The 13647-nt window shown below is 43.2% G+C and overlaps 1 protein-coding gene across 1 annotated transcript in view; it reads left to right on the top strand.

Annotated features, from left to right (window-relative positions):
* Positions 1-13381, top strand: part of LOC120055358 (CUGBP Elav-like family member 5) — a 41523-nt gene extending 28142 nt beyond the window's left edge. The window contains exons 6-9 of the mRNA XM_039003227.1: positions 5473-5679; positions 12150-12233; positions 13011-13154; positions 13254-13381. Coding sequence (XP_038859155.1) covers positions 5473-5679; positions 12150-12233; positions 13011-13154; positions 13254-13381 — 563 coding nt within the window. The remainder of the gene's footprint in view (positions 1-5472; positions 5680-12149; positions 12234-13010; positions 13155-13253) is intronic.
* The last annotated feature ends 266 nt before the right edge of the window (positions 13382-13647 follow it).

The following is a 13647-nucleotide window of genomic DNA, read 5'->3' as shown; positions in this document are numbered from 1 at the left end:
TCTAATATCATCCTCTATCTCTGTATCACTTTAGTCTACCATTCTCCATCTCTGTATCACTTTATTATATAATCCTCTATCTCTGTATCACTTTATTATATCATCCTCTATCTCTGTATCACTTTATTATACCATCCTCTATCTCTGTATCACTTTCTTCTATCACCCTCTGTCTCTGTATCACTTTAATCTATTATCCTCTATCTCTGTATCACTTATTCTATCATCCTCTATCTCTGTATCATTTCATTCTATCATCCTATATCTCTGTATCACTTATTCTATCATCGTCTATCTCTGTATCCCTTTATTATATCATCCTCTATCTCTGTATCACTTATTCTATCATCCTCTATCTCTGTATCACTTATTCTATCATCCTCTATCTCTGTATCACTTTATTCTATCATCATCTATCTCTGTATTACTTAATTCTATCACCCTCTATCTGTATCACTCTATTCTATCATCCTCTATCTCTGTAGTACTTTCTTTTATCATCCTCTATCTATGTATCGCTTTCTATCATTCTAACTCTCTGTATCTTTTTGTATCATTCTCTCTGTATCGCTTTCTTTCATTCTATCTCTCTGTATCGCTTTCTATCATTCTCCATCTCTGTATCGCTTTCTCTCATTCTCTATCTTTGTATCGCTTTCTCTCATTCTCTATCTTTGTATCGCTTTCTATCATTCTCTCTCTGTATCACTCTCTATCATTCTCTCTCTGTATCGCTCTCTATCATTCTCTATCTCTGTATCGCTTTCTCTCATTCTCTATCTTTGTATCGCTTTCTATCATTCTCTCTCTGTATCACTCTCTATCATTCTATCTCTGTTTTGCATTCTATCATTCTCTATCTCTGTATCGCTTTCTATCATTTACTCTCTCTGTATCGCTTTGCATCATTCTCTATCTCTGTATCGCTTTCTATCATTCTATCTCTCTGTATTGCTTTCTATCATTTACTTTCTCTGTATCGCTTTGTGTCATTCTCTTTCTCTTTAGCGCTGTGTATCATTCTCTTTGTCTGAATTGCTTTCTATAATTCTCTATCTCTCTATCACTTTCTATCATTCTGTATCTCTGTATCGCTTTCTATCATTCTCTCTCTCTGTATCGCTTTGTGTCATTCTCTCTCTCTGTATCTATCATCCACCATCTCTGTATCGCTTTCTATCATTCTCTCTCTTTATTATTTCTATCATTCTATCTCTCTGTATCGCTTTCTATCATTCTCTCTCTCTGTATTGCTTTCTATCATTATCTCTCTCTTTATTATTTCTATCATTCTATCTCTCTGTATCACTTTCTATCATTCTCTCTCTGTATTGCTTTCTATCATTCTCTCTCTCTGTATTGCTTTCTATCATTCTCTCTCTCTTTATTATTTCTATCATTCTATCTCTCTGTATCGCTTTCTATCATTCTCTATCTCTCTGTATCGCTTTCTATCATTCTCTCTCTCTGTATCGCTTTCTATCATTCTCTCTCTCTTCATTATTTCTATCATTCTATCTCTCTGTATCACTTTCTATCATTCTCTCTCTCTGTATTGCCTTCTATCATTCTCTCTCTCTTTATTTTTCTATCATTCTATCTCTCTGTATCACTTTCTATCATTCTTTCTCCCTGTATCACTTTCTATCATTCTCTATCTCTGTATTGCTTTCTATCATTCTCTCTCTCTGTATTGCTTTCTATCATTCTCTCTCTCTGTATTGCTTTCTATCATTCTCTCTCTCTTTATTATTTCTATCATTCTATCTCTCTATCGCTTTCTATCATTCTCTCTCTCTTTATTATTTCTATCATTCTATCTCTCTGTATCGCTTTCTATCATTCTCTCTCTCTGTATTGCTTTCTATCATTCTCTCTCTCTTTATTATTTCTATCATTCTATCTCTCTGTATCGCTTTCTATCATTCTCTCTCTCTGTATTGCTTTCTATCATTCTCTCTCTCTGTATTGCTTTCTATCATTCTCTCTCTCTGTATTGCTTTCTATCATTCTCTCTCTCTGTATCACTTTCTATCATTCAATGTCTCTGTCGCTATCTCCCTCTAATGTACTGTATTGCTTTCTCTCTCTCTCTTTCTCTCTGTCTTTTTCTCTGTCTTTCTCTCTGTCTCTGTATGTCTTTCTCTCTGTCTTTCTCTCTGTCTCTGTCTGTCTCTGTCTGTCTCTGTCTGTCTTTCTCTCTGTCTTTCTCTCTGTCTTTCTTTCTGTCTTTCTCTCTGTCTCTGTATGTCTGTCTCTCTGTCTTTCTCTCAGTCTCTGTCTCTGTCTTTTCCTCTCTCTGACACGCACGCATGAATGCACACACACACACACACACGCACACATACACACACACACACACACACACACACACACACACACACACACACACACACACACACACACACACACACACACACACACACACACACACACACACACACACACACACACCGCTAAAGGCTATCCGATCACAAATACAGTATTTGGGATGGCTACCCAGTACACACAGAATCATGCAAATTGGAGAAGGCCCTATGTCCCTCCCGAGGATGTATCAGTTTAGTGCAGACAAACATCCAGCCCATTTCACTGTGGGACAAAATCTTTATTTGTCGCAGTTGTAGACAAGACAGTGAGCAGGGAGAACAGTAAAATGCCTCTGCTGCTGCCTCAGTGAGTTGCATGTCATTGCATTGATATGCTGACATTGCAGAGTGATTTCATCACCTTGTGAGCTTTGAGAAGCCTGCTGTTACCCCCACACACACTTGTACACACACACACACACGCACGCACGCACGCACGCACACACACACACACACACACACACACACGCACGCACACACACACATAAATACACTGAGTGTAAAAAACATTAGGAACACCTTCCTAATATTGAGTCGCATACCGTTTTGCACTCAGAACAGCCTCAATTCGTCGGGACATGGACTCTACAAGGTGCCGTTGTCGTTCCACAGGGATGCTGGCCCATGTTGACTCCAATGCTTCCCACAGTTGTGTCAAGTTCGCTCAAATTTGGACTCATCAGACCAAAGGACAGATTTCCACCAGTCTAATGTCCATTGCTCATGCTCAAGTCTCTTCTTATTATTGGTGTCCTTTAGTAGTGGTTTCTTTACAGCAATTCAACCATGAAGGCCTGATTCACACAGTCTCCTCTGATCCGTTGATTTTGAGATGTGTCTGTTATTTGAACTCTGTGAAGCATTTATTTGGGCTGCAATCTGAGGCTGGTAACTCTAATGAACTTATCCTCTGCAGCAGAGGTAAGTTTGGGTCAGAGGTAAGTTTGGGTCAGAGGTAAGTTTGGGTCAGAGGTAAGTTTGGGTCAGAGGTAACTTTGAGTCAGAACGCAACCATAGTTTCACAAACAATACAGTTCTCTTCCAACCGCTTTGTACAAAACGTTACAGGTGTGTTGGTCCGATCTAGTCACAGTTTATCTGTTGCATACTGTTCAGTCCCATTGAATACTGACTGCATACAGTCCTTTCCTGTGGCGGTCCTCATGAGAGTCAGTTTCGTCATAGCGCTTGATGGTATTTGCGACTGCACTTCAAGAAACGTTAAAAGTTCTTGAAATTTTCCGTATTGACTGACCTTCATGTCTTAAAGTAATGATGGACTCTTTGCTTATTTAAGCTGTTCTTGCCATAATATGGACTTGGTCTTTTACCAAGTAGGACTGTCTTCTGTGTACCACACCTACATTGTCACAACACAACTGATTGGCTCAAACACATTAAGAAGGAAATAAATTCCACAAATAAACTTTTAACAAGGCACACCGGTTAATTGAAATACATTCCAGGTTACTACCTCGGGAAGCTGGTTGAGAGAATGCCAAGTGTGTGTAAAGCTGTCATTAAGGCAAAGGGTGGCTACTTTGAAGAATCTCATAAAATATATTTAGATTTGTTTAACACTTTTTTGGTTACTACATGATTCTATATGTGTTATTTCATAGTTTGCATGTCTTCGCTATTATTCTACAATGTAGAAAATAGTAAAAATAAGAAAAACCCTTGAATGAGTATGTGTGTCCAAACTTTTGACTGGTACTGTACTTCCATACCCCGTTCAAAGGCACTTCAATCTTTTGTCTTGCCCTTTCACAATCCATGTCTCAATTTTCTCAAGGCTTAAAAACCCTTCTTTAACCTGTCTTCTCCCCTTCATCTACACTGATTGAAGTGAGTTTAACAAGTGACATCAAAAAGGGATAATAGCTTTCACCTTGATATTCCTGGTCAGTCTATGTCATGGAAAGAGCAGGTGTTCTTAATGTGTTGTATACTCAGTGTACATGAGACTAACACACGCACACTCGCCCCCGGTCTCTCTGTCTCTCTATTCTCTCTCCCTCCTCTCTCCCATTTTCTCTCATACACATTGACTCTAATCTGTGTCTGGTGTAGTGATCATTTCTGTCTCTGGTGTAGTGATCATTTCTGTCTCTGGTGTAGTGATCATTTCTGTCTCCGGTGTAGTGATCATTTCTGTCTCTGGTGTAGTGATCATTTCTGTCTCTGGTGTAGTGATCATTTCTGTCTCAGGTGTAGTGATCATATCTGTCTCAGGTGTAGTGATCATTTCTGTCTCAGGTGTAGTGATCATTTCTGTCTCTGGTGTAGTGATCATTTCTGTCTCAGGTGTAGTGATCATTTCTGTCTCAGGTGTAGTGATCATTTCTGTCTCTGGTGTAGTGATCATATCTGTCTCCGGTGTAGTGATCATTTCTGTCTCTGGTGTAGTGATCATTTCTGTCTCTGGTGTAGTGATCATTTCTGTCTCTGGTGTAGTGATCATTTCTGTCTCAGGTGTAGTGATCATTTCTGTCTCAGGTGTAGTGATCATTTCTGTCTCAGGTGTAGTGATCATTTCTGTCTCTGGTGTAGTGATCATATCTGTCTCTGGTGTAGTGATCATATCTGTCTCTGGTGTAGTGATCATTTCTGTCTCTGGTGTAGTGATCATTTCTGTCTCTGGTGTAGTGATCATATCTGTCTCTGGTGTAATGATCATTTCTGTCTCTGGTGTGTGATCATTTCTGTCTCTGGTGTAGTGATCATTTCTGTCTCTGGTGTAGTGATCATTTCTCTCTCCGGTGTAGTGATCATATCTGTCTCTGGTGTAGTGATCATTTCTGTCTCTGGTGTAGTGATCATTTCTGTCTCTGGTGTAGTGATCATATCTGTCTCTGGTGTAGTGATCATTTCTGTCTCTGGTGTAGTGATCATATCTGTCTCTGGTGTAGTGATCATTTCTGTCTCTGGTGTAGTGATCATATCTGTCTCTGGTGTAATGATCATTTCTGTCTCTGGTGTGTGATCATTTCTCTCTCCGGTGTAGTGATCATATCTGTCTCTGGTGTAGTGATCATATCTCTCTCCGGTATAGTGATCATTTCTGTCTCCGGTGTAGTGAGTTTGTATTCCCCCCTTGCAGGTCTGAGCTCCCCTCCGTCCACCATGCCCTCCTCCCTGCCCAGTCTGGTGACCCCCATGATGAACGGGTATACGGGCCTCGCCCCCCAGGCTAACGTGCACCCTCTGGAGACCCTCTACACCAACGGCCTGCCCCCCTACTCCACCCAGAGCCCCACTGCTGCAGACACACTGCAACAAACCTTTACTGGGGTGCAGCAATACACAGGTGCAGTCCACTACACATCTCTGTTCTCGAATCCTGACCTTGATACATCCAGGTCTTCACCAGAGTCTGTTGAATGTGACTCATAAAGGACTAACTCAATACCCACTCTCTCTTTTCTTTTTCACTTCATCCCCCTTACTGCCTATCTATCTCTCTCTCCTCTCTCTCTCCCTTTCTCTCTCTCCTCTTTGTCCTCTCTCTCTCTTTTCTGTCTCTCTCTCTCTGTCTCGCACTTTCTTTGTCTCTCCGCTCTTTCTCTCCTCTCTTTCACTCTCTCTCCTCTTTGTCCTTTCTTTCTCTATCTCTTTCTCTCTCTGTCTTTCCTCTATCTCTTTCTCTCTCTTTCCTCTCTCTCTCTCCCTCTCTCTCTCTCTCTTTGCATGCTGGGAGTGTTTGGGAATTGTATGAGCGAAGGAGCGCGTGTGTTGTGTAGAGTTAGATATTCAGAATTCTTTCTTTCGGTTTTTTCTTTCTTGGTGGCATTCTTTGGTTTCTTCTGTGCATGATTAAGATTATTATATACTTTTTTTTTGGTGTGGTAGAATTAAGTATTTGGGTTTTTTCGTATCGAAATTACCTTGATTTTGGCGGGGATGGCTTCCAGAATTGGAATGCCGTCCCTGTCACTTCGGCACGGCTTTAGGTGTGTTACTGAAGCTACTGTCACGGTGGAGGAGTTTCTGGTCGCCGTAGGAGAGAAGGTAGGATACGATAATGTTGCTTATGCGTCACGGATGAATAAAGCGATGGTGGTATTTCTTAAGGAAGAGCGCCTTGTTGATCGTATGGTTGAGCAGGGCGTACTTCTTAAGGGAATGTTTATTCAAGTTACCCCGCTTTTTTCTCCGTCAACAAGGGTAACTATTTCAAATGTACCACCGTTTATTCCAAATGAGCTATTGGAGCGCGAGTTATTGCGCTTTGGGAAGTTTGCAAGCTCAATTAAGGTTGTTCCGTTGGGTTGCAAACACCCGGCGTTGAAACAGGTTATGTCGTTTCGGCGACAGGTGTTTATGTTTTTGGACTCACTGGAGCAGACTTTAGAGATATCGTTTAAAGTCAAGTATGACAATAGAATGTATATGGCGTATGCTAGTACGGGTAGTCAACGGTGTTTTGAGTGTGGGGATGTTGGCCATAAGCGACATGCTTGCCCGAAAAGGGAGAAGGCAGAGGGAGGGGCGCAGGTGGTCACCGTAACGCCTGGGCCCACTGATGTAGGGAGAGGTGGGCTGACAGTGGTTGAGCAGCCACAAGCACCTGTTGCCGAGGAACAAGTTATCCGTGTTGAGGCCACGAGTTTGCAACTTGTATTAGAGGGAGATGTTATGCAGCGGAAAAATATTGTTGTAGAAGGTAAGGATGGATCTGAAGAGCCAGTTCCTCAGACTGGTGAGGAGGTGCCCAGTACGAGTACTGGGGCACAGGAGGGGGTTCATATGGAGTTCATCTCCCAGGTAGTGGAGGAGATGCCCACTACGAGTAATGGAGTACAGGAGGGGGTTCATGTGGTGCTAATCTCCCAGGTAGTGGAGGAGATGCCCACGACGAGTAATGGAGTACAGGAGGGGGTTCATGTGGAGCTAATCTCCCAGGTAGTGGAGGAGATGCCCACTACGAGTAATGGAGTACAGGAGGGGGTTCATGTGGAGCTAGACTCCAAGGGAGTGGAGGAGATGCCCACTACGAGTAATGGAGTACAGGAGGGGTTTCATGTGGAGCTAGGCTCCCAGGTAGTAGAGGAGATGCCCACTACGAGTAATGGGGTACAGGAGGGGGTTCATGTGGAGCTGGGCTCTCATGTAGTGGAGGAGATGCCCACCACGGGTAATGGGTTTCAGGTGGGGCTAGTCTCCCAGGTAGTGGAGGAGATGCCTGGTACGAGTGATGGGGTGCAAGTGGGGAGTGTTGAAAGGGATGTGGTAGAGGGGAGTCAGTGGTCTATGGCCTCAGCTGAGGAGGATCAGGAGAAGGATATGGATATCTCTTCTGATATGACAGCAGCTGGTGAGGACTCAATTTATGATCTAGAGGAGGTAAATGGGTTTCTGGATCAGACTTTTGGGAAATCTGTCAAATTGGCAGAATATTTTGATGTTGATAAGTTTGTGAGGTCAGCTGTGATGTTACAGAAGACGGTGGGGTTAGACCAGTTGAGTGAGAAGAAGCGGTTTCGCTTGAGGAAATTTGTTACTGCTGTTACAGCAGCAAAAGGTGGTGGGAAACGTGGTCAGGTTAATAAGAAAAAATTTAAATAATGATGATGATCATGCTTCATAGGGTGTCTTCTTTCTCTTTGGTTTCTCTGTGGTATCTTCTGCTTTTCCTTTCTCTTTTCTACATGGAGGTACTAAGGGTAGGCTCTCTCAATATTAATGGGGGAAGGGACAGGAATAAGAGGGCTTGGGTATTAGAAGAAATAAAACAGAAAAGGCTTAATGTAGTTTTCCTACAGGAGACACATAGTGATGAGGATAATGAGGTTGACTGGGGAATGTGGTGGGAGGGGCAGCATATACTCAGTCATGGTACTAATTTCAGTGCTGGGGTGGCCATCTTGTTTTCCTCAGGTTTAGGGGTGACTGTGATATCTACAACAGAGATTGTCAAGGGTCGGGTTCTATTGGTCAAGGTGGATGTTATGGGGTTTTTGTTTGTTTTTTTGAATGTTTATGCTCCTAATGAGGGTACAGAGCGTCTTGTTGTGTTTGATAAAATAAAAGAAACCTTAAGACAGTGTGACCAAGAGGGGTGTATGGTTTTAGGGGGGGACTGGAACTGTACTGTGGATTTTACTGTTGATCGCAACGCTGAAGAACCTCACCTGCGGTCAGCCACTTTCCTGTCTGGCCTATTAACTGAGTTAGAGCTTTCTGATGTGTGGAGAGTAAGGAATGCAAAAGTTAGGCAATACACATGGTTGAAAGTGAATGAAGGTCGTGTCAGTGCAGCAAGGTTAGATAGGTTGTACGTATCTGATCAATACTGTAGTAGGGTTGGAAGGTGTGCCATTACTCCTGTGGGTTTCTCTGATCATCACATTATAACTGTTGATATTCACTTGTCCTGTCCACGAAGGTCATCACCTTACTGGTATTTTAATGTTAAATTGTTACATGATGTCAAGTTTTGTGAAAGGTTTTTGTTGTTTTGGGAAAAATGGAGGGTTACAAAAGGGAATTTTGAGTCCTTGAGACAATGGTGGGATGTTGGGAAGGCCCAAATACGAGTATTTTGTCAACAGTATACTGCTTTGTCTCAAATTGAAGTTAAAGAGACTATCAATGCCCTTGAACAGGACATCAAATCAATTGAATTGAAGCTGCTCACTCAGAATGACCCTGGACTAGTCATGAACTTACAGGACAAGAGACATGAACTGAGGTCGTTTCTGCATGAAAGAGTGAAAGGTGCCTTGATTAGGTCTCGTTTCGCTTCCCTCAAGGATATGGATGCTCCTAGTGCCTTTTTTTTAAACCTTGGACAGTCAAAATTACAACGTAAACAGATGGTCTGCCTTCGTCTCGCTGATGGGAAGGTGACCACGGATGACAGTGAAATGCGTCAACATGCCGTGGATTTCTACTCTGCCCTCTATAAGGCGGAGGATTGTGACTCTCTGTGTACTGAACAGTTGTTACATGGTCTTCCTAAATTGGGACCTGAACAGAGAGTCGCATTGGACTCTGACATTACACTGCAAGAGCTGTCCACAGCAGTTATGCAGCTCTCAACAGGCCGAGCCCCTGGCATTGATGGTTTACCATCTGAGTTCTATAAGCACTTTTGGGGGTCTATTGGGGAGGATTTTTATGAAGTGGTGTGTGAATCTTTTCATGAGGGTTCTCTTCCGGTATCCTGTCAACGTGCGGTGCTTTCACTGTTGCCAAAAAAGGGGGATTTGGCTCTCATAAAAAATTGGAGACCTGTTGCTTTGCTGTGTGCAGAATATAAAATAGTTTCAAAATGTCTCTCAAACAGGTTGAAAGAGTATCTGGGATTGTTGGTCCACAAGGACCAGTCCTACTGTGTACCTGATCGCTCAATTGTTGACAATTTGTTTCTGATAAGAGATGTTCTAGACATTTGTAAACTGTCTGATGTAAATGTGGGTTTACTTTCTTTGGATCAGGAGAAGGCTTTTGACCGAGTGGACCACCAGTATTTGTTCAAAACGATGAAAGCCTTTGGGTTTGGGGATGTTTTTTTGTCTTGGATGAATTTACTGTATGCTGGGGCCTCGTGTATGGTGAAGGTGGGGGGTGGTTTGAGTTGCCCCATCCCTGTCCAAAGGGGTATCAGGCAGGGATGCCCAATTTCAGGGCAGTTATATAGTCTGGCGATTGAACCAATGCTTTGTTTTTTAAGAGCGAAGCTTACTGGTTTCTCTGTGCCAGGTGTAATGAAGGGTCCCACGATAGCACTGTCTGCGTATGCAGATGATGTGACAGTTTTTATTACAGGGGCTGAGGATGTTAAGGTTCTCTCAGACGCTTTAATGGTGTATGAGGGTGCCTCCTCAGCTAGAGTCAATTGGGGAAAGAGTGAAGCGCTGTGGGCAGGTCAGCTTCAGATAGGGTCCGCTCCACGGTTACCAGGGGGGCTTCAGTGGGGCAGAGATGGGATGAAGACATTGGGTGTTTTTCTAGGCTCTGATGTCTTTCAGAAAAAGAACTGGGAGGGTGTAGTGGAGAAAGTGTGTGCCAGACTGTCAAGATGGAAATGGGTGCTACCCCAGTTGTCTTATAGGGGAAGGGTACTGGTAATTAATAATCTTGCTGCTTCTACCCTGTGGCACAGACTAATGATTTTGCAGCCACCAAAGGGTCTGATACAAGAGCTTCAGAGGACCCTTGTCAATTTCTTCTGGTCTGGACAACACTGGATCAAAGCTGCAGCTTTGTACCTGCCACTGCACGAGGGGGGGCAAGGCCTGGTGGACATTTCCTCTAGGATCATGGCTTTCCGGCTTCAAGCAGCCCAGAGACTGTTGTACAGTGACGGTTCTAGCTGGGTTGACACAGCCTACGCACTGATGAGGAGAGCAGGCTGTTTGGGCTTAGACAAGCACCTTTTCCTCTTAAAGCTGGGGGGGGGTGAGTTGAATGGCCTGACTCCATTCTATGAGTCTGTTATGCAGGCTTGGAGGGTTCTGGTCAAGTCCCGTAAGGCCGGCACGCTACCAGGGATGTGGCTTTTTGAAGAGCCTCTTTTTTATAACACTGCCATCCAGTCCAGTGCTCTGGGTTCAGCCAGCCTGCGTTCATGCCTGTTAGGTGTCGGGTGCACCAAGCTGGGTCATCTGATGCAGAGCAGGAGCAGATCGTTGGAGGAGCTGGGAGAAAGAGCGGGGATCCGATCATCTCGCCTACTGAGGAAGGTCGTCGCTGAGGTCTGTGACTCCTTGCCAGTTCTTCATCGTCAGTATGTGACTAACATTTCCAATTCTGATCGGTGGAAGGAGGGTCTGGATTATGTGTTCCCTGCACTGATTGTTAGTGCTGCGGTGGGGGCATTCGAGGAGGACGTGGGGATGCTGCTTTCCTTCGATACCCCGGAGCTGGGAGATTTCAAGGAGGTGGGAAAGAAGGCCATGTACAGAATATGTGTAAAGGTGTCCCATGCCTCTTCCCTGGAAGGGGTAAAATCGACGAGGTGGGCGGGTGTGCTTGGTCCAGGTGCTTCCCCAAAAGGCTGTTGGCGATCATTATACAAACTGCCGATTGATAAGAGGACAGCTGACCTCCAATGGAGGATCATACATGGAGCTATAGCCACCAACATGCATCTGGTACATCTGGACCCTACTGTTGAGGAAGGGTGTCCATTCTGTGCAGAGTCTGAAAGTCTGGCACACCTGTTTTTACTGTGTCCCAGGTTGGTCGGGATGATTGACCTGATCACTGACTGGTTCTCAACGTTGGGAGAGGTTTTCTCTTCCCAACTGTATATATTTGGGCCAAAGTACAGGTTCAGGCAAAAGGGTGTCGTTGTGTTGCTTAATTTTGTATTAGGGGCAGCAAAATTAGCGATATGGAAGACCCGAAAGAACAGTATTCGGGAACAGGGGTCTGTGGATGTGGTGGGAATGCTGGAGGGAATGGTGGCAGCGAGACTAAGGGTTGAGTTTGCCTATTATAAACTTGTCAACAATATTGATCTGTTTTTGAGTATATGGGGTATTCAGAGGCTGTTGTGTTTAGTTACTGTGGAGGAGGTGTTGGAGTTGTGTTTTTAATTGATGTGTAACTGTGGTTTTGTATGAGTATTTATTGTGTGGTGGGCTCCCAGACCCAATAAAGAATATTTAAAACTCAAAAAAAACTCTCTCTGTCTCCCTGCTCTCCTCTCTCTCTCCCTCTCTCTCTGTCTCTCCTCTCTCTCTCTTTCTCTTGTCTCTCTCTCTTTCTCTCCTCCTCTCTCTCTCTCCCTCTTTTCTTTCTTCTCCTTCCTCCCTTTCCTCTCTGTAGCCATCTACCCAGCGGCTACACTGACACCTGTAGGTCAGTCTCTGGCACAGCACCCTCAGGTCATTGGCCAACAACAGAGGGAAGGTGAGGGTGAGTAACTATATTTACTAATTATTCATCATCATCATTATCAACAACATCATGAGTATCAAGTTTCAAAGTTTATTTGTCACATGCACAAGATATAGCAGGTATAAAAGAGTACAGTGAAATGCTTACTTACAAGCTCTTTCCCGACAATGCAGTATTCACTATCAATGTGAGAGGAAATCATTTAAAGTACTAATACAAAGTACTAATATAATGTACTAATACAAAGTACTAATATAATGTACTAATATAATGTACTGATACAAAGTACTAATACAAAGTACTAATATAATGTACTAATATAATGTACTGATATAAAGTACGAATATAATGTACTAATATAATGTACTGATATAAAGTACTAATACAAAGTACTAATATAATGTACTAATATAATGTACTGATATAAAGTACTAATATAAGGTACTAATATAATGTACTAATACAAAGTACTAATATAAGGTACTAATATGAAGTAAGAAGACGAGAAGTACCAACAAAAAAAAAGATATATACAGGATCATTGCCAGTTCCATAATTACAATGTGCAGCAACCTTAGTGGTGATCATCATGATTTTGTGTGTTAAAAATATACTGTACCATCATGATACTAGGGTCAGTGCCTCTAACAGTGTTTGTGTGTGTGTGTGTGTGTGTGTGTGTGTGTGTGTGTGTGTGTGTGTGTGTGTGTGTGTGTGTGTGTGTGTGTGTGTGTGTGTGTGTGTGTGTGTGTGTGTGTGTGTGTGTATCCATGCACGTGTGTGTTCCAGGACCAGAGGGCTGTAATCTGTTCATCTACCACCTGCCCCAGGAGTTTGGGGATAACGAGCTGATGCAGATGTTCCTGCCTTTCGGAAATGTCATCTCCTCCAAGGTATTCATGGACAGAGCCACCAATCAGAGCAAATGTTTTGGTGAGTGACAAATGTTTCTAACCAAACACAACCAGCGCCTAGGTGATTGACGCTACCACCAACCATTCAGAGATTCTTTCTGTGTCTGTATGTATGCAGGCTTTGTGAGCTTTGATAACCCGGGCAGTGCCCAGGCTGCCATCCAGGCCATGAATGGTTTCCAGATCGGCATGAAGAGACTAAAGGTGCAGCTGAAACGTCCCAAAGACGCCAGCCGTCCCTACTGACACCCCCCAGCATAGGTAAAACCTGTGTCTACTATTATAGATAATATAATGAAGTTATTAGTGTTTTTATCAATGCTGTTTCACCCTGATTTTAGCTGTCTATGTTGATCAAAAACTGTATAACAAAGTTACACTTCACACTAATGTGTCCCGAGTCAGATTCTAGCACTTCTCTTTCCATCTCTCCCAATCCCCCTCTCTCTCTCTCATTATCGGTATTTCTCTCACTCTCTCCCTTCCTTCCGCTTCCCCCCTCTTCCTTTCTC

This window comes from Salvelinus namaycush, chromosome 11 (assembly GCF_016432855.1).
Source record: "Salvelinus namaycush isolate Seneca chromosome 11, SaNama_1.0, whole genome shotgun sequence".
In the NCBI taxonomy this organism is placed as follows: domain Eukaryota; kingdom Metazoa; phylum Chordata; class Actinopteri; order Salmoniformes; family Salmonidae; genus Salvelinus; species Salvelinus namaycush.
The sequence above is the reverse complement of the archived record's forward strand: the minus strand, read 5'-3'. Positions and strand labels throughout refer to the sequence as shown.